The sequence below is a fragment of the Solea solea genome, chromosome 14 (assembly GCF_958295425.1).
Source record: "Solea solea chromosome 14, fSolSol10.1, whole genome shotgun sequence".
Taxonomy (NCBI): Eukaryota; Metazoa; Chordata; class Actinopteri; order Pleuronectiformes; family Soleidae; genus Solea; species Solea solea.
In genome coordinates, this window is record NC_081147.1 from 18341381 (window position 1) to 18366736 (window position 25356).

At 39.0% G+C, this 25356-nt stretch overlaps 4 protein-coding genes across 8 annotated transcripts; 3 read left to right on the top strand and 1 right to left on the bottom strand.

Annotated features, from left to right (window-relative positions):
* Window positions 1–117: 117 nt before the first annotated feature.
* On the bottom strand, window positions 118–4768 carry LOC131472277 (sarcoplasmic reticulum histidine-rich calcium-binding protein-like). Its single transcript, XM_058649274.1, has 11 exons — window positions 4436–4768; window positions 4134–4172; window positions 3878–4031; window positions 3693–3776; window positions 3197–3266; window positions 2536–2982; window positions 2296–2422; window positions 778–1566; window positions 531–701; window positions 418–452; window positions 118–317 (listed from the first exon to the last, which is right to left on the bottom strand). The coding sequence occupies exons 1-11, from the start codon at window positions 4531–4533 to the stop codon at window positions 217–219; spliced, it is 2115 nt and encodes a 704-aa protein (XP_058505257.1). The 5' UTR covers window positions 4534–4768; the 3' UTR covers window positions 118–216.
* A 469-nt stretch (window positions 4769–5237) lies between these two features.
* On the top strand, window positions 5238–9024 carry zdhhc24 (zinc finger DHHC-type containing 24). The gene is made up of 3 exons (XM_058649282.1): window positions 5238–5857; window positions 6307–6584; window positions 7305–9024. The coding sequence occupies exons 1-3, from the start codon at window positions 5553–5555 to the stop codon at window positions 7595–7597; spliced, it is 876 nt and encodes a 291-aa protein (XP_058505265.1). The 5' UTR covers window positions 5238–5552; the 3' UTR covers window positions 7598–9024.
* Window positions 9025–9358: 334 nt separating this feature from the next.
* Window positions 9359–13174, top strand: LOC131472280 (coiled-coil domain-containing protein 14-like). Of its 4 annotated transcripts, none has more exons than XM_058649281.1 (12): window positions 9359–9473; window positions 10310–10357; window positions 10468–10626; window positions 11075–11186; window positions 11567–11617; window positions 11708–11785; window positions 11900–11956; window positions 12087–12146; window positions 12283–12347; window positions 12430–12565; window positions 12736–12800; window positions 12966–13174. In XM_058649281.1, the coding sequence occupies exons 2-12, from the start codon at window positions 10335–10337 to the stop codon at window positions 13168–13170; spliced, it is 1011 nt and encodes a 336-aa protein (XP_058505264.1). In that variant the 5' UTR covers window positions 9359–9473; window positions 10310–10334; the 3' UTR covers window positions 13171–13174. The 4 variants fall into 4 exon arrangements, 3 of the variants coding, with proteins under 3 accessions (XP_058505264.1, XP_058505263.1, XP_058505262.1); XM_058649280.1 differs by lacking the exon at window positions 9359–9473 and adding an exon at window positions 9774–9954; XR_009242081.1 differs by lacking the exon at window positions 9359–9473 and adding an exon at window positions 10039–10100 and having other exon boundaries at window positions 12736–12863; window positions 12966–13105.
* Window positions 13175–14142: 968 nt separating this feature from the next.
* slc24a6a (solute carrier family 24 member 6a) lies at window positions 14143–24982 on the top strand. 2 transcript variants are annotated; one of them, XM_058649276.1, is made up of 17 exons: window positions 14143–14275; window positions 14499–14597; window positions 16714–16790; window positions 16879–16953; window positions 17464–17548; window positions 18040–18143; window positions 18258–18332; window positions 18413–18438; window positions 18577–18630; window positions 18752–18888; window positions 19801–19970; window positions 21068–21335; window positions 21653–21819; window positions 21917–22031; window positions 22126–22238; window positions 22935–23000; window positions 24223–24982. In XM_058649276.1, exons 1-17 carry the CDS (start codon window positions 14167–14169, stop codon window positions 24331–24333), a joined length of 1851 nt encoding a protein of 616 aa, XP_058505259.1. In that variant the 5' UTR covers window positions 14143–14166; the 3' UTR covers window positions 24334–24982. The 2 variants fall into 2 exon arrangements, with proteins under 2 accessions (XP_058505259.1, XP_058505260.1); XM_058649277.1 differs by having other exon boundaries at window positions 19801–19889.
* The last annotated feature ends 374 nt before the right edge of the window (window positions 24983–25356 follow it).

Here is a 25356-nt window from a genome sequence, read left to right on the forward strand (position 1 = left end):
TCACATACACATCTTATTTTTGGTTTCAGTCTGCTTGTTTCCTGTGCAGCACTTTATATCTGTACCTGAGGGTTTGTGCAGAAACATGTTGACCAAATAAAGGCAAGAAATGTTGAATATGAAAGTAATGCAGTTTAATGTTCTGGTGTCATTGTAGTTGATATATTTATTTTAATTTAAATCAAATATCTATCTTTATTGCTATAGGAAAAAACATTAATCATAAAAGTGATCAAACTCATCAGAGTCACTGTGGTAAACAGACTTTGTTGGACTGTGCTGCTCCACTTGAGAAATCTCCTCATAGTCACAAGATGCTGGAAGAAATGGGACATAAAATCTTAAAAAGGTCTTAAAAGCTACCCTTTTTTTTAAAGATATATTTTAACTTTGTAATTGTGGAGACTAACACATTACCTTTTGGTTTCATGTCCATATTCTGTTTGTTTTCTCTGAAATTACAAATTTAAAAAGACATGAGAAATAGTTGTGGATTTGTTTATGATATCAAAGAAGTAAGAAAAACTCACACTTTCTTTGTTTGCTCTTGAGGTGCAAGGAGATTCTCAATGTCATCATCACTGCATTCAATTGAGTCCTGATCTGAAGATCCTGTTATACTATCCTCTTTCTCACCACCACCACCATCAACATCTTCCTCTTCAGCTGCTTCCTCAGGAATAACATGCATCTGTCTTGGTCTGGTCACAAAACAGAATGCGTTTTTATTCCAGTTCAGACATTAACAAATAAAATCATGGGTTTTCTTTGTCTCACCTGTGAACTTGTGGTGAGATGATACTGTCATCTGAGTCACTGTCCTCCTCTGCTTTGTCACCCTTCTGTTCCTCTTCCTCCTCTTCATCAGACTCTTCCTCCTCACCTGTCTTGATCCCATCACTTTCATCTACCTCTTCATCCTGAGAGAAGGAAGAATCCTCTTTTCTGTTATTACCATGTTCATCTTTTGACCTGCCTTCATCATCTCCTTGATCATCCATCTCATCCTCGGTTCCCGTCTCTTCTTCTTCCCCTGATGTGCTTTTTCTGCCAGGAACCTCATCATCATCATCTTCCACAGGTCTCCCCTCTTGCTCTTCATCGCTTAGACTGACCACCCTTTCCTCACCATCTCCATCTTCTCCCTCACGATTGTTCTTGCACGCCTCTTCCTCTTCTTCTGCACTGCTTTGTTCACTCTTCTGTGTTCCCATTTCTCCAACTCCATGTTCCAACTTCACACCTACACTTTCTGATTTCTCCTTTCTGTCTTCTGGTTGATCATAAGGGTTTTTATTCTCTGCATCTTCACTCGTTGATCCCCCACTGTGACTCACTGACTCCCCAGCAGCAGAGAAGCTCTCCTCTTCAGAGCCGTTTCCTTCTATCTTAGGCGTTTGGTTTGCCACCTCCTCCTTCCATGATGATCCAGCAGCACTTCCCCCTCTTATCTCCTTTGTCCTTTTACTACCTCTCGTGCTGCTTTTCTGTGATGAGCCACTGCTCTCTGATCTTTGGACCTTTGTGGCTTCAGAGGTGACCATTGCTCTGGAAGTCCTAGATGACCTTGACAGTAGAACAAACAAAGACATTAGTTCTCATCATGTAAAAGACGTGCAGAGGTTATTGCAACTGTAGGTGACAGAACAGGAGCACACTATAGGCAAAGTGACAGGATGTGTCATGTATAAATGTGGTAACAATAAAATATGGATGGGAGAAGGAAGTAGATGTTCCAGGACAGAGTTCCTGAGGCTAGAACCTCAATGAGCGAGTGAATGACAGATCATTAGCTGGAGAACTTTTTAGGTCATTATGATCCCTTACTTGTCATTCTCAGAGCCTGGGTCAGAACACAGGTGACTCATGGGAGATTTTTTGTGGTTAAATAAATGTATTATCTATATATGTTTTAAATAACATGCATAAAGTAAAGTTGTGACTGATTTGTCAAACATTTCAAGGAAAAGGCAGGTTTTACCTGTTCAAAATAATAGGTGGTTTGACTGGAATGGTAGTGAAAATATTATATATTAATATAAAAAAAAAATAATAATATATATATTACAGTATGCACACATTTGTGATTAGATTAGATTGAACTAGATTTTATTGAGTCCACACTGGGGAAATTCAAAAAAGGACAGAGGTTAAAAAGTGACAAAGTGCAAAACAGTTATACTTATAGATTGCCATGATTTATATTGTAAAATAGGTTTGAGTAAAGAGAATGAATTAGTTAACTAAAAGCGAAATCATTCAGTGTTCTTTGTTTTAATGTGTTCATTAACTTACTCCTCAGAGCTGCACCTCCCTTGGTCTGAAGAGACGTGTCGTGTTTTCTTCTTCCTCTTCTCTCTGACCGCCTGACTGAAATCTCTGCCACTGTCACTGCTCTCCACATGGCCACTGCACAGACGCACTGGGTGCAGTATACACATGCACACAACTTAAATACTGGTTTATAGAGGCAGCACATATTATAGTATATTAACGTATCTGTGTGTTTTTTTGTGTTGAATTATAATTTCCCACCTGGATTAATGTCCAGCTCCTGCGATAAGTGACTGCTCTTGCCTCCACCAACCCTCTCTCTGTGTGAGCATATTTCCCTTTCACAAGGTGACTCCTCCATGTTCAGTTGACCACACAGGCCCTCGGACTCTGAGGGGATCTTTGGAGCTCCTGCAGTCCAGGACCGGGGTAGGTCGGGCTGAGGGGAAGCCCAGTCTGGTGGATCCTGCCTTGGCCACAGGTGATGGGGGTGAGGGAAGGTGGAGGGTGGTGGCAGGAAAGCTGGAGGGACATGAGAGGAACCTTGGTGTTGACCGGGCTCTGTGAAAGGAAGACAAGCTGTCTGGGATTGCAGGTGAGTGAGCCAGGTAGAGAGAAGATAAGATATCTCTTGGTTGTGGTCTGTGTGGCTGTTTTGATTGTTGTTCCCTTGAGGTGCAGAAACTTTCTGTGGCAAACTTGGATGTCCTGCAAATAGACAAACTACATGAGAGTATATTTTAAACCATTTAAACCAAGGATATGTGGTCCTATGAATAAAATATCAGAGTTTCAAAGTCAGGATTTTTTTTTATAGATGATGTATTCTCCAAGAGATTCATTAAATATTCTCTCACAGGATATTAGAAGAAGATAAATGTGACTTTGTCGTTTATTAAAATGTGTAAGGAAGAGAGCAAACCTGCAGGTGACTTTGCCATTTGTTCTGCTTCTGTCTTCTTCAGATATGAACTCAAACAGTCCTCCATTTTCTGTGGAAGACACACAATTCAAATATCTCGTATTTTACGATGATGATAAAACTCTGTATAATTTGCCATAAGGAAGTGATATGATAATACATCTTATTTCTAAGAACTTGCGTGTGCCATAAGGGAGGATGAATTACTACTTTATAACATGAATACCAAAACCGAATACCAACTAAAAAACAATGTTATTGCTATCCTATTTTCTTCTTACTACCACACTTTTACTGTTGTCATTACCAAGCTATTACCTGGAGATTTCATATGAAATAAAATGAAATTGACATAATATTACATCCCTATTACAAAATGATCACCATGCTATGGTCATGTTGTCAAGATGATAATATGGATACAGCTACATTCCATCTTTTTATGGCTTGCTGCACTAGAAATACGAGATGGCTACATATTGATAACTGTTCAGACCTTCATCTGTGAAGCCTCTGATTTCTTCTTGAATTGCTGCTGCCACTCTGGGACACGTTCCTCCAGGTACTTCTCATACTCCATCTGCATAGGTCAAATATCAACATGAGAGCTGAGCATACTTGTTTCCACAACTCAGAAAAGAAGTACATCACTAAAGTTTGTCTCTCTGTCTGTCTATGCACCCGTATGTTTTTCATGGCAGCATTGCAGGACAACATTTCTCTCAGTGTGTCCTGGGCTTTGTCAAACTGCAGCAGAAGCAGTCTGTTGTGTTCCTGTGCTTTATGCTCTCTCTCCTTCAGGTGCTGCCACTGCTGCTGCAGGTGCATCGCTCTGCTGCACAAAACAGATTGAAATTTCAATTTAGTTTAGTTTAACCATTAACACTTAACTGACAATGATGCACAGTATAGTTGTCTTTTTTTCCAGTGCACTTACAGGTGTCTGTCTCTCTGCAACAGCAGTGAATCATAGGTACTGTAAAGAGCAGGAGATAATACATTGTGATAAAAGATCATAGTACTATAAACTTTATATTATAGTCAATAAACTTTACCAAGGTTACATGATAAATGTCCCCTTCAGTAACACAGCAGGTTACTATAGATGTCATATTTTATTTTATTTGGTTTTTTTTCATGGAGGCCATAATGTACATCTGTACTTGCTTAATGCATTTTGAAAACAATAATAATCCAGTGTGATAATGACTCTGACATGGTTTCATCCAAGAATCTTACCTCTTTTTCAGACAGTGCTCTCTTTGTCTGGTGAAAGTGTTTCTCTCGCAGCTAGTCAAATGTCCAATAGACAGTAAATTCTCCCTCGGTGCAGCCATGACTGCAGGCTTTCAGTGAAGGCAGATTATCTGGGATTATGGTCTGTGATTTGAAGGGGGAGGGACCAGAGACATGCTGCCACTCCAGTCATGTGCAGTAGAAGGGGTAGTAGTGAGGTGTTTTTTTTATTATGGTGCAGACCCTTTCCACTTGAGAGAATTGAAAACCTTTATAATAAATTATCACACTTTTACCTAACTTCTTGAATGTAGAGGAAAATTATGATAAATACACAATGAGGTATGCATCTTGAATGTTTAACTGGCCCATCTATTAAGGCTACGTTGCTTTTTATCTTCATATGTTGGTTTTAGTTTTCTTTAAAGAGCTTTATTTGAAATTAAAAAGGATAATCTATGATTCATTGATTCTTTATTTGCAGGACACAAAAACATACAGCTGCTTACAGAGGGGAGAAACTAAAAATGCAGTGTAACAGCAGCAGGACTCCAGACCCGGGTATGTTTGAGATAATCTATTTTAGAGAGTTCTTCCCATTTGAGAACTCATGGATGACGTGCCTTTTGCCACATTTCTGCAAGTCTCATTGAATGTTGAAAATAATATTAAAACAGTAGTAATTTAATAGTAGCAATTTCTAACTAATAATGACTTTCCTTGAAGTATCCATGGAACACTCATTTTTAGTTTGAAGGGGGCGCATGATTTGTTTTGATTTTAGCGGAACTGAAGTATATTGTGTCGTCACGGACATATTTTGAAGTGACACTTGCGAACTCAGGCTTGATTCCGTCCATTGACAACAGTCCTTATAAAAACTGGGTATTTTTCAAAGCAGCTGTATCACATTTCACCCCTCGCATTACATTAGTTTGTCCCTAAATGTGTTTTAGTCGTTGTTCATGTTATGCGTTTGATTAAATCCAGACCAGAAAGCGATTGGACTCGTTGTTTTGCTAGGTAAGCTAACAGTGGTTATTTGACTGAGTGTGCCTGTCAAACCGGTCCTACCACGGACCACACCGCGTCTTCATTGAGAGGAGGACGGACTGGAAACATGACGAGTTTCGCCACTAAAGTGTTCTGTAGGGTGGAGAGGGTGTGCCAACACCTGCCGGTGGCCCTCAATACCTTCCTGGTCTTCTCCATTACCGGAGAGGTGAGCTATCTGGTGCTGGTCGAGGCTCCGCTAGAGGCAGAGCAGAAGAAGACGGTGTGGTCCGCCTGGTGGAAGGTGATCCACCTGCTGGCCCAGTACTTCATGCTGGGAAACATTTGCTGGAACGCACTACTCTTCCTCAAAACCAGTCCCAGCATCAAGGGGGTGTTCCTGGGAGGAGAGGGCGTAGGTCAAGGGTGGAGGTAAGGATGGAGGGGTAAATTAATTCATAGATATTTCAATATAATGTATCTGGTGATTACACAGTATGTTTTATGGCCAAAGAGTTTATTATATTACACAAACAGTAAAAACTCTGGCATAATCAGACTTGGAGATGTGCTTTTATACATTAATTTTCACATTGTGACCACTGTTTGTGAAACGTTTCCTGACAGTGCCTCTGCACGAAAATAACTTTATTTATTTCATTTGAACTTGACAACTTGACTGGTATTGATTTTACTGTAAGGATTGTCTAGTTTGGGCAAAGTGAGGCAGGCCTAAATAAGTTATTAATATAAAGAAACCTAATTCTCTGCTTTTTCATAAATGTAAAGATTAATATTCCATTTGTTTCAATTTCACCTGTGAAAAGTTGCTTAGTGTATCCCTGGCAGTCAATAATAGTATTTTCTTTGTCTTCACACAGGTACTGTTATACATGTGAGACACACACTCCACCTCGCTGCTCCCACTGCTATGACTGTAAAGTGTGTGTGCTGCGGCGCGATCATCACTGTGTGTTTTTCGGCCAGTGTGTTGGCTTCCGTAACTACCGCTTCTTCCTGAGCTGCCTGTTGTTTATGTGGTCTGGACTACTGTATGCCACGCTGATGAACGCAGAGGTCTTCATTGTTATATTGAAGGAGGGGGTGACTCTGCACAGCATCCTGCTGCTGCTCATACCCTGGATCATGCTCGTTTCAGGTAAGATCTCATGTTCTCACAGTTTGGTTGTCTTGTCGCTGTGGCGGCATGCGATGCACAGTAACACAGCAGAATGCAAATCTGTGAACACTTTTGTTCTGTATTCACTGAGAGTTCTTGCACTGACACTAGGTATTTTAGGAGACAGAAAGGTAATCATCAATATGTGTGTGTGTCTGGAAGGGGATGTCTTTTGAAGCCTCCCTGTAGCAGTTCTTATTGAGCTGTAGCCAGATGTTTTTTTTTAACCCTTTTTCTTTTTTTTTTAATTTTCAGTTAAGCTATTGCTTTCTAACATTTTCAAATATCTTCTTTTGTCAGGCAAAACCAAAACCCCAGAAAATGATTTCTATTTAAAATAGAAATCTTCACACCAGATAAATCTGAAGAAGACGCACAAAATAACTAATAATAATTTAATAGTGTTACTCGACTATCAAAAAAGCTGTCAATGGTTTGTTGTTGTGAACAATTTTATTTCAAACGCTCTAATTTGACACCTTTGTTCTGATCAGATATTCAACAGTGACATGAAAGTCTTTATTAAACATTTGTATTAAATTAAATTAAATTAAATTAAATTAAATTAAATTAAATTAAATTAAATTAAAGCACATTTGTTTGTAATTTTTGCACATTTTAGACTGACATATTCAAATGATAGTAGTTGACCATCATGAGTTGGATCCCAGAAATTTACAGTTTACCTCTGTGTCTTAGGTCAGGTCTCAGCACGCGCCTTTGCCTTTGCCTTCATTGCTGACACATGTGTGGTGGGTTTCTTGCTGGTGTCTGCATTCTTCTTCTTCCATCTCTTCCTGATGTTTCGGGGACAGACTACCAGGGAGTGGTACTCGTCCCGCCGACCCTACAACCTGGGACTCCTGGGCAACCTGCGTCATACACTGGGCCTTCGCTGGTACCTCTGCTGGCTCTGCCCACTCATCCCATCACCTCTACCTGGAGATGGGATAATCTTCCAGGTCACAGGATCACTGGAACCCACACGATAACAGCCAAAAAGTCTGAATATTAACACACCTTGTGTCTTTACTTTAGTGGTGATGATTAACATAATCGGGGAGCAAAAGCAGGGAAGATCACCTCAGTTGAAGAGGAGATAGCTTGGGATGGGAAAGAGTAATGTGTGGTTGTTCAGATGTTTGTTGTGTTTGCTGCCTACCAGTATATGTATCCTTTATCTGAGGATGGGTCTGCTTTGGAACCTACATTGACTTAAATCTAAAGGTTATCTGTAAACTCACTGAGGCTGGCCTCAAGGTTCTTTGGAATACTGAGCACTGAAAATGTAAGAAAGCAACACTGAAACAAGAATGTACCTTATTAATGTTGAAAAATGCACAATTTCGATTCTGCATTAACAAGTATTTGTGATATAGACGAAGACTCCTGCTATGATTGACAACTTAACTGCACTTTTCTTGTACAGTTAAGCTGCCTAAATATGAAGGTTAAAAATTGGCTTGCACTGTTCCTGAATAAACTATAGGATTATAAAACACATCATACACCTGCTTACTGCTATGTTATAGCTGCTGTGATTGAAACATGTTATGTTTTTCCTACTCACAAGCTAAGTTTATTACACTCAAATTTGATCTGGTTTATGACAATGATAATGCCATGTTAACATCTACAGTACCACGTATATGTATACGTATATGACAACAAGTTGTACGTGATGGAAAATCTAATGTTGCTAATTTACAAGTTTACAGGCTAATGTAGTACGGCCTATCAATGCTAATCATGTGAAGTTTTTGTCACATCAAACTGTCCATGTATCAGTGACAGTTAAAAAAAACAAGCCTACAGATTCAGAAATCTACTGTGCCACACTTTATTACTATGTGCCTATTTTTCCTGCGCATATACAGTGTTTTACACATTTATTAGACCACCTGTCATAAAAACGAGAGAATATAAATATTTTGGAAATCTTTCAAGAATGTGTTTCAGACTAAAACTTTTATTGTTATTAATATGGCAAATAACAAACTGAATTCACCTTTTTATACCCACCTTTAGCTGGCTCACTGGGCTTATTTGAGACAGTAAATCTGAAAATTCATGGATAACAATAGTAGTCATAGCATTAAAAATATCATTTTGGTTAAAGAGCTTCTACATACTGGTGTATTAACCATTACAGAAACATAAAAATGTATTTGATAATTACTCATGCTGTTAATTTAGGCCAGCTGTGGCTTTGTGTGGTGGTCTAATACATTTGTTAAGCACTGTACATAATATCAACATACAATTTGTTTTATTGGTAAAATATGTTTATAAGTATAAACCAAATGGTAACTTCAGAATGTCAAATTTAATCAATTTAATCATCATGTCCTTAAAATGTCACATGCCTTTTTGGTGCTCTTACTTTTCATATATGTAATTTACATTACAACCAGAATGTGGTCTGTTAATACAGTTTGTTGATTTGCTAAATATTCTGTATATGTCCACTCGGTTATTTCACATTTTTACCATTTAAAAATGTTTAAATAAATGGTATTAAATGATCTATGGAGATGTTGAAAAAAAGTTTAATTATTATTATGTTGTTAGTTCTCAATATTGTGTTGAAGTAAAAAAAAAATAACCTATTGTTTTTCGTCAGATAATATTTTTTATTATTCCATTTTTGAAGGTGTCAGGATGCATAACAACTCTGGAAATGTTGCATTGAAGTCAGGTCTGGTTAAATGTTGAGTTTGAAAATTGTTTTTGCAGTTGGAATTTTTTTTTTTAGTGAATGAGAAGAAAATGTTTTGCACACAAGAAACTGAAAAAAATCTACTCTATTATTCACCTTTTGCAGATAAAGGACCTGGACCAGCAGTTATTAATTTCTGTAACTGTCAGGTGAGATAACCTGTGAACTCAGGCCTCTTGCGCTGAAGTATGTCAGTTGAAGCTTTGTCCTGAATAAAAAAAACTTGATTTAGTTGCTGGTAAAGCATATTGTATATCAATGTAAAGTTTTAGTGCCTTTATATCAATTTTGCTATGCAGAATGTTGGCTCACTGAAAATCTTAGCTGCTATTGGTAGTGTTAGCGCTTTGCTAGGTCATTTATGAGTGGTTTGTGTGAAAATTGGTCTTTAAAAACGTTTAAACAGCTGCTACTTTATGCCTGGAGGATTCATTTAAGATATAAAATAATTAAAGTATGCCTGGTTTAGAAAAATAATTGCCTAACCGAATTAGCAAATGTTAAGTATTAGCTAAAGCTAGCCTTTTAACATGTAGCATATCAAGACATATATTATCTCATGTATGCAGTTAGAAGAAGGATTCTGGCTCATCTATCCACACTGATCTCCATGTTATGCATCTTATCCACGTAAGTAATCTCTTCAGTTAATAACACTGAAGACATAAAAGACATTTAAGTCATAAAAGACATTATGGACAGTAGAAACAAGCAAAAATAACAAATTAAAATGCATATGATACTGGAAGCAAAACAATCTTAAAAGATAAGTTGAGGTATGATTGTCAATGAAGTTATGGACTAAATAATTATTTGCCATTATCCAAATTTAATACCATAGCCAAGTAAATTTGATCAGTAAGGCAACTTTAATGGTGTGAACAAAACTTCCCACCATTAACTATTCAGTGGAAAACTGACACAATGTCATGACACAATGTCTTGTCATGTGTCACTCTTAATTTTGGCTCTTTATCACAAGCAGGAGTAAAGACGAGTAAACCACTAGGATGGATTTCAACGAGGAAAATATGTGAGTGATGTTCACTGAACAAATCCACACATACAAAAATGGTAGAGTAAATTAGCAGAAAATATGACACATTTGTTCTGCTGTGTTTGTGTGTGTGTGTGTGTGTGTAGGACACCAAAGGACATGCTTGAGAAAATAGCTGAGCTGGACTACAGTCAAAGCCAGCTTAGGGACATGAACTCTGTGATGAGGGACTGGCTGGATGTTGCAGAGGATGAAGTTGCAATGCTGCGCTCAGAGAACGTTGCCCTCAGAAAACAAGTGAAAGTGTAAGCGATCACATATTATCATCTAAGCATTAGCAGAAAGGTCAACATTGTCATTGCAGTCTCCCCTGCTGTCTTTTGTCTTGTATACGTTGGTAATGTAATGTCACATACAAGCAAATGTCCTAAAGGACAGAATTTGTAAGAACTTCACTGTGCTTGGCATGTACCATCACTATGAAAACATGGTACATACTGATTTTACAATGATAATAGGTCCCTTTTTCTGAATTTACTGAAGGTTTTTGCGCACACACCAATTAGTGATAGTGAATTTGTCCTCTGCATTTAACTCATCCTTATTACACACCAGTAGTGAACACACACAAGGCTAATGCAGGAGCAGTGGGTGGCACTTATCTGTGCCCAGTGAGCAATGGGTGCCTTGCTCAGGGGCTGTTTCTTGTTATTTGTGCTTGCGACACAGTACTGTTACACTTTATATTTATAGCCAAGAGAAGCTCATCAGTGAACCACAGCAGGTTGAAGCAGAGTCTGACAGCTTCGTACTAACCGATGCCCTGGATGTAAGAAGGCACACTGAAACAAAGATTCAGGAATTGGTAGGTAACCATTTTTTTTTATTGTGTTACAACACTTTATATGTTCCATCAACTGTTGATCAAATTGGTATGATCCTGCATGTCTTAACTTTACCCTGCTAAAACAGCTTAGAATAGTAAAGTGACCTGTCATGACAGTGCTATTGCAGTTTTTGCGTTAATGTGTTTTTGTGATAATAAAGGAATTTTTGCACCAGATTTGTGGTAAATTATTTATTTCACTACTAATCCCATATTCAAGTGTTGTTGATACAGTAATGCCAGCCATGGTTTTATCACTACAGAGTACTGCAGATAATCTTGAATCTATAAAGTAGATGGGTTGTCATTTTAAATATTTTAAATATAAAGGTGACTCTTTATGTCGTGTATTTGTGCAGGAGGAGGAATCCACCATGCTGAAGGAACAAAATAAGACACTAACATCAGAGGTATGATGTCATTAACTTTTCATATCAACTTCATTTGGCACCATACAGTATCCTACAGGTAAAATTGATAAAACTACTTCTTTTTATAAGATCAAAATAATTCAGGAAGAAAGAGAACAGGACAAAATCAGCCTGGGCAAGTTACAGGTTGCGTTAAAAACCCTCGAGGTAACACCAACAGTTCAGCTTTGTCATGTTTGATTCATTTTCAAATCATTTATCCTTTATTCATGTTACATTTTCAAACCTGCTTATAATTGGTTTTGTTGCATGTTTCTTCAGTTTGACATGGAGGTGGCTCAGGTTGAGCTACAGCACAAGGATGGAGATATTTATCAGGTAAGAACAGATACATTAGTCCAGGGCAGAATCTGACCAAAAGGTCTCAGTTTATTTTAAAATCATTAGTACATCAATTGTCTTTGGAAGCCAACATGAAAATATTAACAATTTGTGTGTCTTTTTATAGAAAGATCTAAAACTGAAGCATTTGGAGGAAACGGTAGAGGAGTGTTCCAACATCATAAAAGTAATTATTACCTGTTTATATTTTTTGATTGTTAATTTGCCTGAAACATAATATAATACAGTAGTTTCTTTTTGCTTCAAATGTGAAGTAGGATAAAATCTCAGATTGTTGATAAGTTTGGTTTTCTTTGCTGCAGGATCTCAGGCAGACAAATCAGGAGCTGAGGGAGCAGTTGGAGGACAGACAGGACGAGGCCTTACTGTAAACCTGACAAACAAAATCATCTGCACTAAACTGAGTCATCTGCCTGCACTTACACGAGAGGTCTGCTTTTTGTTTCCAGGTCTGCTCTGAATGATCTGACTGAAGAATCGGAAATATCACCTAGTCCCTCTCTGTCCATCTTAGAGGAAATTAAGATGCTGACCACATCAGATGAAGGGAAAACATGCATTTTAGACTCCAACCATTTAAAAACTGTAAGAATTCTGTCTTTTCTTGACTCCTCTGTGTACACTGCTAAGAAATGTACTGTCTTTTGATTTTCTTTTATTTCAACAAGTTAGCACTAGACAGCCACATCTAAGATCAGTTTCAGGAAGGAGTTCCTGTAGATATGGGTTAGTCATCTCTGGTGTTGCGTACACAGGAAGAACATGAGGCTGAGGAGGTACTGAAACCCCAGAGTCCCACAGTTGACCTGCAGAACGAAAGGTAACTCAGTTTCATATTATGAAATGGCTCTGAGGAACTTTGCCTGAGGACGAATGATGAAAAGTTGAGTTACTTATAGAAAAATATGTGTATTCTGAAATTTGCAGATGTTCTGAGTTGTTGTTTTCTAATTTTTTAATTCATCTGGATTTTTTTTTCTTTAAGGTGGACAGGTACTTCAAACACAGGAGTCCAGGGAACAAGACTGTTTCTGATCTGCATCTCCATTCTCGCTTTTTTCCTCTTTGTGGCTATGGAAATTATCTCCGAAAACTGCCCTTTGTTTTCCATCTGCACCTTCTGGACCAGTGCACAGATGATGTTACTGCCCTACTGCAGTGTGCACTATAGTGACTTACCTCCTATTTGACAATAGCTGTATTATATCAATTTAAATGCATCAATCTGCCTTATTTTGAAAGCTGTGTTGCTAATATTTTATACTTTGATTATCAGAGCTTGTCCTGTTTTGAAAGAAAACCATATTCAATCTACATCTTCACATATTCCACAATTTTTATAAGCTTTAAATCTTACATTGATGCAGCAAAGACAGTTGAAACTGTCGCACTTTCATTCACCAAATTGATTTTCTTACCCTCTTAACTTTTATGACTCATCTCACACCTACATCTCTGACTATTTTATGCATCAATAAAAAGATCTGACACTGTTTATTTACTGATTTGGTAAGAGGTTGGTTATTACTTCATGACAAATTGTAGGAAACGCTTCAAATAAATGTCGATAGATAGATGGATAGATGGATAGATAGATAGATAGATAAATAGATGGATAGATAGATATTTAATTCATTGTTTCCACGTTCTGGATTACTTGCATCAGTGAAAGTGTGTCCACACACCTCACTGAGCTGAGCTGTCTCTCCACTCGCCCCACCCAGCTGAAGGCGCTCCCTGGTGGTGTTTTTCTGTGACACTAGGAAAAACACCCTTTCCCATACAAAGAAAAATACTCACGGGGCGATCAGATTTAAGGGGATGGGGACTCTGAGTGGATTAGTATTTCTTTAAGTCCCACTGATAATCATTGTCTGGTCTCTGCATATTGTTTCTGCTGGAGCTTGTTGACGCGGATGCTGCTGATGCTGCGTTGCTTGGTGCGGAACTGAGTGACTGGAGATGCTGAAAATGGGCCGAGCCTGTGCTACATCTCTCTGTGTCGTGGATGGAGACCAAAGCCTGAGCAGCTGAAATAAACGAAACCAGTCGAAGAGACCAAACAGACCGGTGTGTAACGAACTATAAAAGCAGGAGAGATCCGGAGGTGCGAGGCGGAGGACGAGGACCAGCGGCGAAGATGTTCTGAGCAGAGAGCCCCGCGACAGGCGGCGGCGGCTGGCGGGATGAGAGCGCCGAGACCGAGCCGGCAGACGCGGCTGCTCCCGCGGTTCTGCGTCTGTGGAGTCGCTCTGCTCGCAGTCACTTGGTTCTTTCACACAAATGATATCTCAGGTGTTTCTTCACTTAAACAACAAATACTTGATATTATGTCTTTTAAACTCGTGCTGTTGTTTACATCCATAATATGTTGATTGAAGTAAACATTTTTTTTTAAATGGCACAGTCAAAGTTTGGTAAAGATTGCAGTGTCCTCCACTTTTTCAAAGTGACATTTACAATATAATATTATTGGTGTATATATATGCTGTATATTTACATGTAAGTCTCTCCTCAGGCTTTCATGGACCTGTTGTGGATCGTGAAATCTTGTCCAAGAGAGAACTCACCCAGCAAAAAGAGGCCACCATCCAGAATGACAGTATTTCCAGAGCTGGTGAGACATGTTTTATTATCTATGTTCTGTCTTTTCTGTAGATAAAAAAAGACAGTTTCCAGTTTGAAGTTTCTAACCGAACCAGGGTTTGAGTATTCATACAGTAGAGAATGATCAGTCACTGTGATAATCTCTGTAACACATGCATGTGTGTGTTTTGTGTGCTGAGGCAGTGGTGAAGTGTGAGGTCGTGTCTCTCTGTTAATCAGTTTAACTCCATCTCTTCTGTGCACTGATCTACCGCTCTCTTCGTTCATCTCATCCATCATTTCTTCAAACTGCACATGTAGACGTTTAAACACAGTTCAGCCTTTGAGGGACCCAGTTGCTAGGAAACTGAATGGTGAATTTGTGGTTGGATGCTGTGTGTGCATCAGGAGCTGTTCAAAGTGCCTGCCCTGTCATAATGACCTGCTGAGTGATTAGTGGTCAGCAGCTCTCTAATAGCTTGTGTGGATCAGTTTGACTGAAAAACAAGAAAGAAAAACTGTTTTTTTCACCCACTGAGATGAACTGAGCTCGTATTCAGACACAGAGAATTTATGGAGCTGTTCAGTGCCACAGGGAATTACCAGCTTACCCTTATTTGTAAGTTTTAGTATCATATCTTTGTCTCCGTCCCACCATGCCTTCTGACTGCACAATGTTGCCTCTGTGTAATGTCTTTTATCCAAGTTTGTCACAAGTTTCGCTTTAGTACGTTTGGTACATTTATTGCCTGTGAAGGTTTTAAGTCCTGACTACAAATGAATCAGAAAATCTGCTGTGGAAACTACGTCACAATTTACATGGGAGGCAGCTTATTTATTTATTTATTTGTTTGTTTGTTTGTTTATTTGTTTATGCACAGTGAGTGATTACATCTGTCTCAATGTGTGAGAGAGTACAGTGGGGGATTTCGGGATTGTGAAGTCAGCAGAGGAACACATTGAAAGAAACTGCAAGCATGGCGGTGGCACTGCTCTAACTCTAATCTGTCTCAGAACCTTTTTGCTCAGGGATACAATCTGCTATGCATCCAACAAAGTCTTGAACTAACACACACCGTCTTTTCACTCACTGTGCACTCACAAGTAATTAAAAAAGCCTAGGGGTAGCATTACAAATGGCACACTGCTGATACATTTTCTACATTAATTCCCTTCCAAAAAGTGCTGAAAGCGGTTTGTAAAAAAAAAACAAAGGACTTCTCATCTTAGCTTTTCCTTTCCCAAGTGTGTCAGGTAACTACAGGGGCCTTCACATACCAGAAATGATGTCATTCTTATGTTTGTGCACTAAGCTTCTGATTTTAAAATGTGAAACATCTCCCGTATACATGACAGCTTAAGTTGGTGCCTTTACTTCAAAAAAATAGAAAAGGCTTATTCTGAGGCTACAAAAAACCCCAAACTATTTCTTATTTTAGAGCTATTCTACATTATGGGTATTATATTGAATTTCCGCCAATACACCCTGCTAAATGATCCACACTGGACCTATAAAATTCAATTAAACTGTATTCATCATGCAGAGCAGAATGAAAAAACACTTCTCAGAAATCTGTTGGTGTTCAGGACAGATTGTATAACCTCAAAATTATTATTAAAAAAACAGACACCAAGAAAACAAAGAAATTACTAAAAAAAAATAACCAATCAGTTAAAGAAAGATTAAGATGGTAAAATGTTAAAGCTGTAGTATGTAATGTTTAAATATAAAAACATGTCAGATACATTCAAACCATTGTCAAATGAGTTCACACGATCCTGATTAAGCCTTATTAGCTTTTCACGACTCTCTCTCTCTATGTGTCTCTGTGTGACTCATTCTCTCTCTCTCTTTTTTTTTTTTCCCCCATGTCTGGACTTCACAAGGGTATCGTGAACCATTATAATCATGACCAGGATTTTAGCTTCTCTTCTATTGTGAAGAAGATTGTGCTATTGAAAATGCGTGTTCCACCAACAGTGGTCCCCTAAACGAGTCCTGCTGCTGCTGTTTTTTTCACTATGCAGCTCCAAGATAGACAAATCTCTAATAATTTGGGGAAAAACTTCCCATTTTAGCATTAGCGGAGGTTCTGCCGTCTCATGTTTTAATATTATTTCTCTGTCGTGTCCTTTATCTTCTCCAGCCGTCCATGAGTTCCCTCAAGACATCTTCACTCAGGAGCAGAGGAGACAAGGAGCAGTACTCCTCCATGTTTTCTGTGTGAGTAGCTGCATTGAAGCCAGAAGTTAAAATGAAAGATTCAGAGACAGACAGATGCACCTAATGGGTTTTGTTCTGTCTTTTTCAGGCTATCTACATGTTTTATGCGTTGGCCATCGTGTGTGATGTTTACTTTGTACCATCATTGGAAAAAGTATCAGAGGTAAAATTAGACATTTATTCAAAATGTTATTGTCAGTGAAATGAAAAGTTTCATCCGCATGTCCATTACTACATCCTGACCTCTCGTGTCTGTGGCACTCAGCATATTTATTTAAGACATAAAAAATACAGAATTTCACCACTCCCTCAAAACACCTTGCCACTGTAGAGTTGTGTAGTCATTACTCTACTGTACATTATAACTCAATTATGCATTTGTTAGGGATTCATTTACATTTGAGACATTAGTGATTGTTTACATTGTGTGGTATTAGCTCATATTTAACACCCCTACTGTTTTTAATTGGGTAACAGAGAATGTCTGTGACTATATCAAGCACTGGATGCACAGACTATAAGAAAAAAACAGAAAAATACAATGAAAGAAACTGCATTTCCTTTAATATGTAGACTGGATTTGAATGTAGGCTGCGGCAGGAAATATTTGATATGTGATATTCTCTACTAAGTGAGCTAATCTTTAATCTGTATTAACTCCTCTGTCCTGTAGAATCTTCAGCTCAGTCAGGATGTAGCCGGAGCAACCTTCATGGCAGCTGGGAGCTCCGCTCCCGAGCTCTTCACCTCTCTGATTGGTCAGTATGACACTTGTCCATTCTGCTACTTCATATAATGGATCAGCCAATTGATTGTTGAATTACCTTCCATCATATGCATGGAGGTCACATGATTATGACTGGGAAAAGTCAAGTGTCATAAGCAGGGCCAGTTGACCTATTTTTGTTTTATGTAGACAAGAACAAAGATGGCGAGAAGTATGTTTTATTTAGTTGTTTTTGTTTAACTGTAACTTTAGATGAAAAAATATACATTTTGAGCAGAAATAATTTGCTTTCAATAATAAAATGCCACTATTACAGAATAAACTATAAGGTGATTTTTTTATTAAAATGAACAAATCTCACTCATCATAATAAAACCACAATAATCTCATTTATTCTCAAAACAAACAAAAGAAATATGAGTGACTGAAATAAACACTTAAAATAAAATGATTAATTTTTATAAGAGACATCCAGAAATTATTGAATATTGTCTCATGAGATGATCTATTTCTGTATTTTAGGTGTGTTTATCACAAAAGGAGATGTGGGTGTTGGAACTATTGTGGGATCAGCTGTCTTCAACATCCTCGTCATCATCGGCATTTGCGGCATCTTTGCCAAACAGGTACAACACTGTGTCCAGACCAGGACTTATAAGATGTATTTATTGTTATTAAGTGTGCTTAATAAGTGTGTGTCAAATTATTCTTCACGTGCCGTGTGTGTCCATTGTCTCCAGCCCATCTGCCTGAGCTGGTGGCCTTTGTTTCGTGATGCACTTTTCTACATTCTGTCCATTTTGGTGCTTATCCTGGTGAGGAATCCTGGTCAGAGCGATAGATAAACTGTAAAGTTAGTTTCTGCTTAGTACTTACAGTTTATTTTTATTTGCAGGTTATCTATGATGAAAAAGTCTTGTGGTAAGAAAACAGTGAACATGCTATGACTCAGTAGCCTACTCTGTGGAGTTCAGATCAATTTCAAAGACAGCTGACAGTCACAGAGATGAATTCTATTGCATTTCTGGACTAGTGTTGGTGTTTGTGTCCATGTCACAGGTGGGAGACCATCATCCTGATCTCTATGTATGGACTCTATATAATCATCATGAAGTGAGTCTCCTCCTCTTCCTCATATTCCTATTCCATTGCTGTCAACCCACACCACACTCTATATTCAGTAAAGACATACTCGATGTTACCTTATCAAATTCTTGGTGTCTGTTGTCTGTAGGTTTAACAGATCTCTGTGCAACCTGGTAGAGACACACTGCAGCAGGGAAGGTCAGCCGTGTCTGAGCAGCCTACGACGGACAACTGCAGTCGGAAACGCCATAGACTGCGACAATGACATGGTGCCGCTGAAACCAGGTACAGGAGCTTGTGTTTGTGCGTGCACATTTGTACACAGAGAACAGCTGAGTTTTTGAGCTGCAATCAACAGACACAGTGGCACAGTTTCAGCTGCCAATCAAACCCATTTCTGCTCCCAGTGGATCCCAACTGGCTCAAATAGAACTAGACCACATGGATAGAGGATTATGTCTCTGTCATTGTCCTCTGTCTTCTTTTTTGTAACGTACTTGAAATCTGTAGGATACACTCTGTCAGGGACGTTCAGTCAGGGGAAGCAGGTGAGCCTCACCTTGTGTCTTTTCACTGCGGTTTTTTGTCCGATCAACAAGACTAAATATGTCACACACATTCATTAAACATAATAGCCAGATTGTGGAAGGTCTGGGTGTATAATAATGTGTCTGCAAACGTTGGGCTCGGCTCGCCACTGCCGCAACTCGCCTTTCTTCCCCTTTATTTGCAAATTCAGGGATTTTGACTATAAAAACGATCGAAATGATTGCGATCATACACAAAACAAATTTAATTTCTAGAGACAAGTGAACTAATTTATTTTATGTTATCATCATTGTTAGTTTTCGTACTTTTCATGATGACAAGTGAGGCAGACAGTACCTTGCCGGCCACACTGAAAGCAGCTCCTGTGAGCCCAACAGGTGCTTGTTGCTGCTGTTCTTGGAGGGTTCTTAGCTAATGTGCCCTCTCAGCTCCCTCGCCTCTATAAATGTAACATTCTTTCCTAGCCAAATATGTAGCTTACCTATGTGTGTGTAAAGAATGCTGATGAGATATGAAACATAACCAGGAGTCATTGTGCATGGTGCCAGTTAAATAGTGAATAAGCTATTTTTTGGGGGTTCATATATATGTAAATCTGACTCTGAATGCCACTGTCCTGCTAATATTTGTCCCCTGCCTTTCCTTCAGATTCATGCGTAGTGGCTGGTCAGGACTCAGGGGTGGCAATGGTGGATGAGCTGATGAAGCAGCACCCCCATCAGCTCTCCTTCTCAGAGGCAAGCCTCCGCCTTCTCATCACCCCGCATTTCCCTCCCCTCACCCGCTTGCGCATGGCAGGACGCATGGTCATCAACGAGGTACCCTTCCCCAAAGTCACACACATAACATCCTTTTTAGTTTTTTAGCTCGGTTTGGTGGGTACAAACATCGACATGTTATTGTCCAGTCAATATTAACAATATGGTAAAATTACTACAGAGATCGTAAAATATAAAAATATATTTCAGTGTGTTAAAATCACCATATTTTTTATTTATTTTCAAGTCTAATAATTCTTATTTGAAAAATAATTTACCTTTATTTATAGGTATAATATGTAAACTTTCTACATCGAAATGTCCAAAGACAGCTAGATTATGTAAATGTATTGTGTTATATACTGTATTTTGTGGACTTATGTATTTGTATGGAGGCCTGGATAAATTATCAAGGTAATGATAACTTTCATTTAGTTGCCTACAGTTACCAGTAGCCTCATATTCCCATTGTCCACACGTCCGTTTTGTTGTTGTCCTCCACAAATGGTTAAAATGGAATTTATATTGAATATTTAGCCTAATTTTTTATTTACATGCTGTAAGGCAATAAGATCGATTTCTCACTGAATCCAACCTGGTGTAAAAGCAGCTTAGAAGATGTAATGTAATGTACAGTGGTGTAATGTATGGTGGTAGTGATATTTATTTGTTAGTTATAGTTTCAGTAAATGTAGGAAGGGGAAAATGAATTAAACAGAAAGAAACAGACTGGAGAGAGATATCAAACACCATCCTGTTTGCTTTTAAATGGAGACCATATCATCAGCCCACAAAGAAACAAACAGAGTGCTGCCTAATGCATAATAAACAACAGACAAGAAATCGATCTAGAAATCTTCTTCCTCACTCTGTCACCTCCCTCCTCTGCATGTGTGCTTGTCAGTCCTGCTGCCAAATTAAAGTGTGACTGCCGTCGCTGCCCCTGCTCTGTACCATGTCCCCGATCAACGCTTCCCAAATCTGCACTGGTGAATGTGAGGACATGCCTGGCTGCTTAATTGCTCCACCTGCCAGTTCTCATATTGTTAGCTACACTCAAATTAAGTCATTTCCTTTGGCTTGTTGCAGTTTCTTATCATTTCAGTATTTCTTGGTTTCCTCCTGTCTTTTCTCTGACTTCATTCCCCCTCCCACAGAGGCAGAGGCTGATTCGAGCTCGAGTCGGCCCAGAGGAGGGGGGAGCCTCAGGGGAGGATGGTTTGGGGGCTAGCAGGCTGTGGGGGAGGGAGAATGGGTCAGCGGCTGAGGGGGACAGGCAAACGCTGGAGGGAGAGAGGGACAGGGGTAAAGAGGTGGTGGAAGGGGCCGGTGGAGGAGCACCGCCAAAAGAGGAAGAGGAAGATGAGGAAGAGCAGGAGGAGGGAGAGGAGGAGAGTGCGCCTTTCAAACCGTTTGTCGTGCCAGGTGAGTAGTTAATGACATAAAGAGATATCCTCTTTAAGGCCCAGTATGGGTAAACAAATAAGATATCAATCTGGATTTGTTTTTCAGCAGAAAATGTGTTTTTTCACTTATTTTGTTTGTTTTTATCTTTTTTTAATTTATTACTATTATATATTAACCCATAAGTCGACCTCTGGTGTTCCGGTGTTTCTCACTTGCAGAGTTAATCAAAGCTAATTAGAGAAGCACGTCCATACGATGCCATGTGAATTATTAATTAGTTTAGATGAATCTGCAATGATCCGTGTGGGGAAACTGTGCTTTCATGGCGTCCTCAGATAGCTGGAGTGTGCGTCTGAAATGGCTGCTCTCGTGGCCCGTGAGCGTCCTGCTTTACTGCAGCATCCCCGACTGTAACCTGCCACAGTGGCAGCGCTGGTACCTGATCACCTTCCTCTCCTCCACACTCTGGATAGCCCTGTTCTCCTACCTCATGGTCTGGATGGTAGGAAACGCAGTGATGTGAAACACGCACACACACACACACACACACACACACGCAGGAAAAGAAACATATAAACAAACTCTTTTCTTCCGTCTAGGTGACCATAATCAGCTACACACTTGGAATCCCTGATGTCATCATGGGCATCACTTTTCTGGCGGCAGGCACCAGTGTTCCTGACTGCATGGCCAGCCTCATTGTCGCCCGACAAGGTGTGTATGACTCAGTGTCCACTCTGTTGACTCCATCTGCAGATTTCACCAGGAGAATAAGTCTTTACATTTGTACGTGTGTCAAATGCTGCAGGGATGGGAGACATGGCCGTATCCAACTCCATTGGCAGTAACATCTTTGATGTTCTGCTCGGCTTGGGCTTCCCATGGGCACTGAGGACTCTCATAGTCAGCTATGGATCCGTGGTAACACCAGATGTTTTCTCTATCTGATAAAACTTCATGAAGAAAATCAGTGATTTTACATCAAGGCACACAAGAGTTTGTAGATCTATTACTGCCTCCGCCAGTAAATTCAAATGTGTTATTTTGTGAATTTGGCATTTGAAATCATTTGCTTAGATTTACCTCAGTGACACAAACTTAACAATAAAGGCTGCAGTAGACCTGCAGCATCTGTGTTCCTGCAAGCTAAAAGTGCAGATTTTCTCCATGGACTTCAGTGCAGGAGAGTGAGTGGTAGAAAAACTTTAGTTTTCACTTTGAGGAGGTTGACTAATGGCGTAATTAAGCATTACACATATTGTTAATAGGGGTGCATGTCAATACCTCAGTACACCCACACTTTAAAAAAACCTGATCTATCACTTTTATGACCAGAGTGGGCAGATTTCTTAATTAAAATAGTAGTGCATTGTGTGCAGTTTGATTCCAGTGGTCACCTGGTGACGTTTGTCTGACCAGTACTAGTATTTACACACAGTTACACACAGTTGGCATCTATCTGGTAAAGATAGTCAAGATTTCATTAAGAGTTTCCCTGCTGAATGAGACTGAATATTGGACTTTTAACATATCAATGTAAAGATGTCAATATGTTGATGTTGTGCTCTTGTTTTTGCCCAAAAAATGTCAATGATTTTTTATTTGTTCTGTTTTTAGGTGACAATCAACAGCAAAGGTCTGGTGTACTCTGTGATTCTGCTGTTGGCCTCGGTCGTGCTTACTGTAAGTACATTTACACTGTTTATCACAAAATAGATTATTACTCTTATTAGACAAAGTCCACTCAGTTTCCACCAGTGTCAATACTCTCCTTTGTCTTGCATTAAAAAGTTATCAATTATTTAAAGAAAAATAAAAAAAGTTATCTCCACACCCATGACCAGGTCACCATCAAAATATAATGATTTCCTCCAGAAAACCTTTTATATATCATTATATATCTTAATTTTTTGAGTTATGGTGCCCAGTAGAGGGCACCATTAAATCCTAATGGAGATCATATTTACAGTTGTAGTCCATGACTTTTAAATCTAAACAACACTTTTGCACTGCATACAGGTTTTGTTTAAGCCGAGGCAGACGGAGGTAAAAGCATTATTGTACTGTGTAAAGTGTAACAGCTTCAAACAGTTTGGAGTATTACCGAAAACACACAAAATAAACCTGGTTGTTAAGCAGTTTGATGGGATAGATGCTCCGCCCCTGCACTGCTGCTGTATACACACAAATGCTCCCTCAGTCAGACCTGATATTATGACAGAGCCCAGATGACGGACGTAGCATACAGCTAATGTTACAGAGTTTTTATTCACGAATAAACAACAACTGCAGCAGTGAAGCAGGTGATGCGGGATGTGCCGTCGCCTCATCCTAGGAAAAAATAGTTTTCACTATCACTCAAGTGTCCTAGGCTCGTATGTGAAGTCAATACGTTTGTGATTATCAGTATCAGTTTTATTTCTAGGAGCTTGACCCTGAGACTGCTCCTCTAGGAGCCTTTCCTAATATATCAGTCATGTTATCTAGTTATGGGATGTGGTAAATATTATAGCTTTGATAGCTCCAACATGTTTGTCCAGCAGAGGGAGAATTAGGTCTGGGGGCTTCAGGAATATTTTATCGTTTGAACAGAGACCTCAAGATGGAAGGAGGAATAGTGACTTATGATCACACCAAGCTCAACAAGATATAAATCATGTGACTGAACAATATAATGGTTACAAAAATAAGAAATACAATCACATGAGACAACTCTACATCATTGAAGTACTCTTCTTTTTTTAGATTTAACCTAATAATATGAAACGGTTGCACTTGTAGATCCTACAAGTCAACAAGGAAATTTAATTTTTCTTTGATAGAATTTTAGATACAGTGAAAACAAAGCCTCCTCCCTCTCTCTGTCTCTCTGTCTCTCTGTCTGTCTCTGTTCCTCCCTCCTCAGGTCCTGTGTGTTCATGTGAACCACTGGAGGTTGGACCGCAGGTTGGGCCTCAGTCTCTTGCTGCTTTACTGCATCTTCCTCCTCTGCTCCGTTGGCTTCGAGCAGCTGTAGGAGACACACTCTCACCTCTAACTCTCTTAGTGACCGCTGCGTTATTAACCATATGTATGGACAGATGTATTTTTTTCATTTCATGGTGGTTGTACATGTTTGAGCTGCATTAATATGACGTCAACCGCCTGAAAGCGACATTGTTTACCTTTGATAAATGAGTAATTTACATAGTTTTGTACCAAGCACTTACAAGCCCAGATTTTATGAAAACCATGCTCAACTGATAATGCACTATGTGTCACAGTACATTTATATAGTATTAAATTTGTATTCTGAAACCAAGAATATTGTATAAGGAACCCAAAGTGTGTTAGTTTACCTATTGTTGTTGTTGTTGTTATTATCACTCAATGACTGCCACAAGTAACCTCAATGACTGGTTGTGTAGATTTATGGAGTTGCTTCTCAGTCTGTGACGTTATTTTATGTTAAGTTTTCAACCCGCCTTTGTGTATGCGGCTGTAAATGGCATTGCATGGCTGATGATCACGCTCTGGATTATTGCACTAAGCCACTGTTGTCTTGACCTTGGTTATAACAAAGTTACCTGTTTGATACAAGGTGTTTCTGAATGTCTGTGTTTGGAGGGAATCCCTCAGTGTGTGTTTGTTGAGTGACATTAAAACACTTTGTTTAGTGACATTTACTCAGTTTGAGTGGGTTGATTTGACAGTGCACGTTAATGAACATCAGTATTAAGTAGAGGAAGTAGACTTGTTGGATTATAGCATGCGTGCTAATGTATATTTCTAGCCCGTAAGCAGGCAAAAAAAAAACAGTAACTTAAACCTTTACCACCTAAGCCTTTTTTTATTCTTATTTTCACCATAAAAGGGCCAGAAAATGTCTTGTGATTAAGTGCTTTTGCTTTTTTTCTAGAACAACTTTAATGTATAAAAAATGTGTAAAAAATTTCATTTTTTAAAAAAAGAAAAGAAAAGAAAACTGTAGTGGTACATGAACACAAGGTCATGCGTGTTAAATTAGAAATTTGAACAGTATAACATATATTTTAAATGT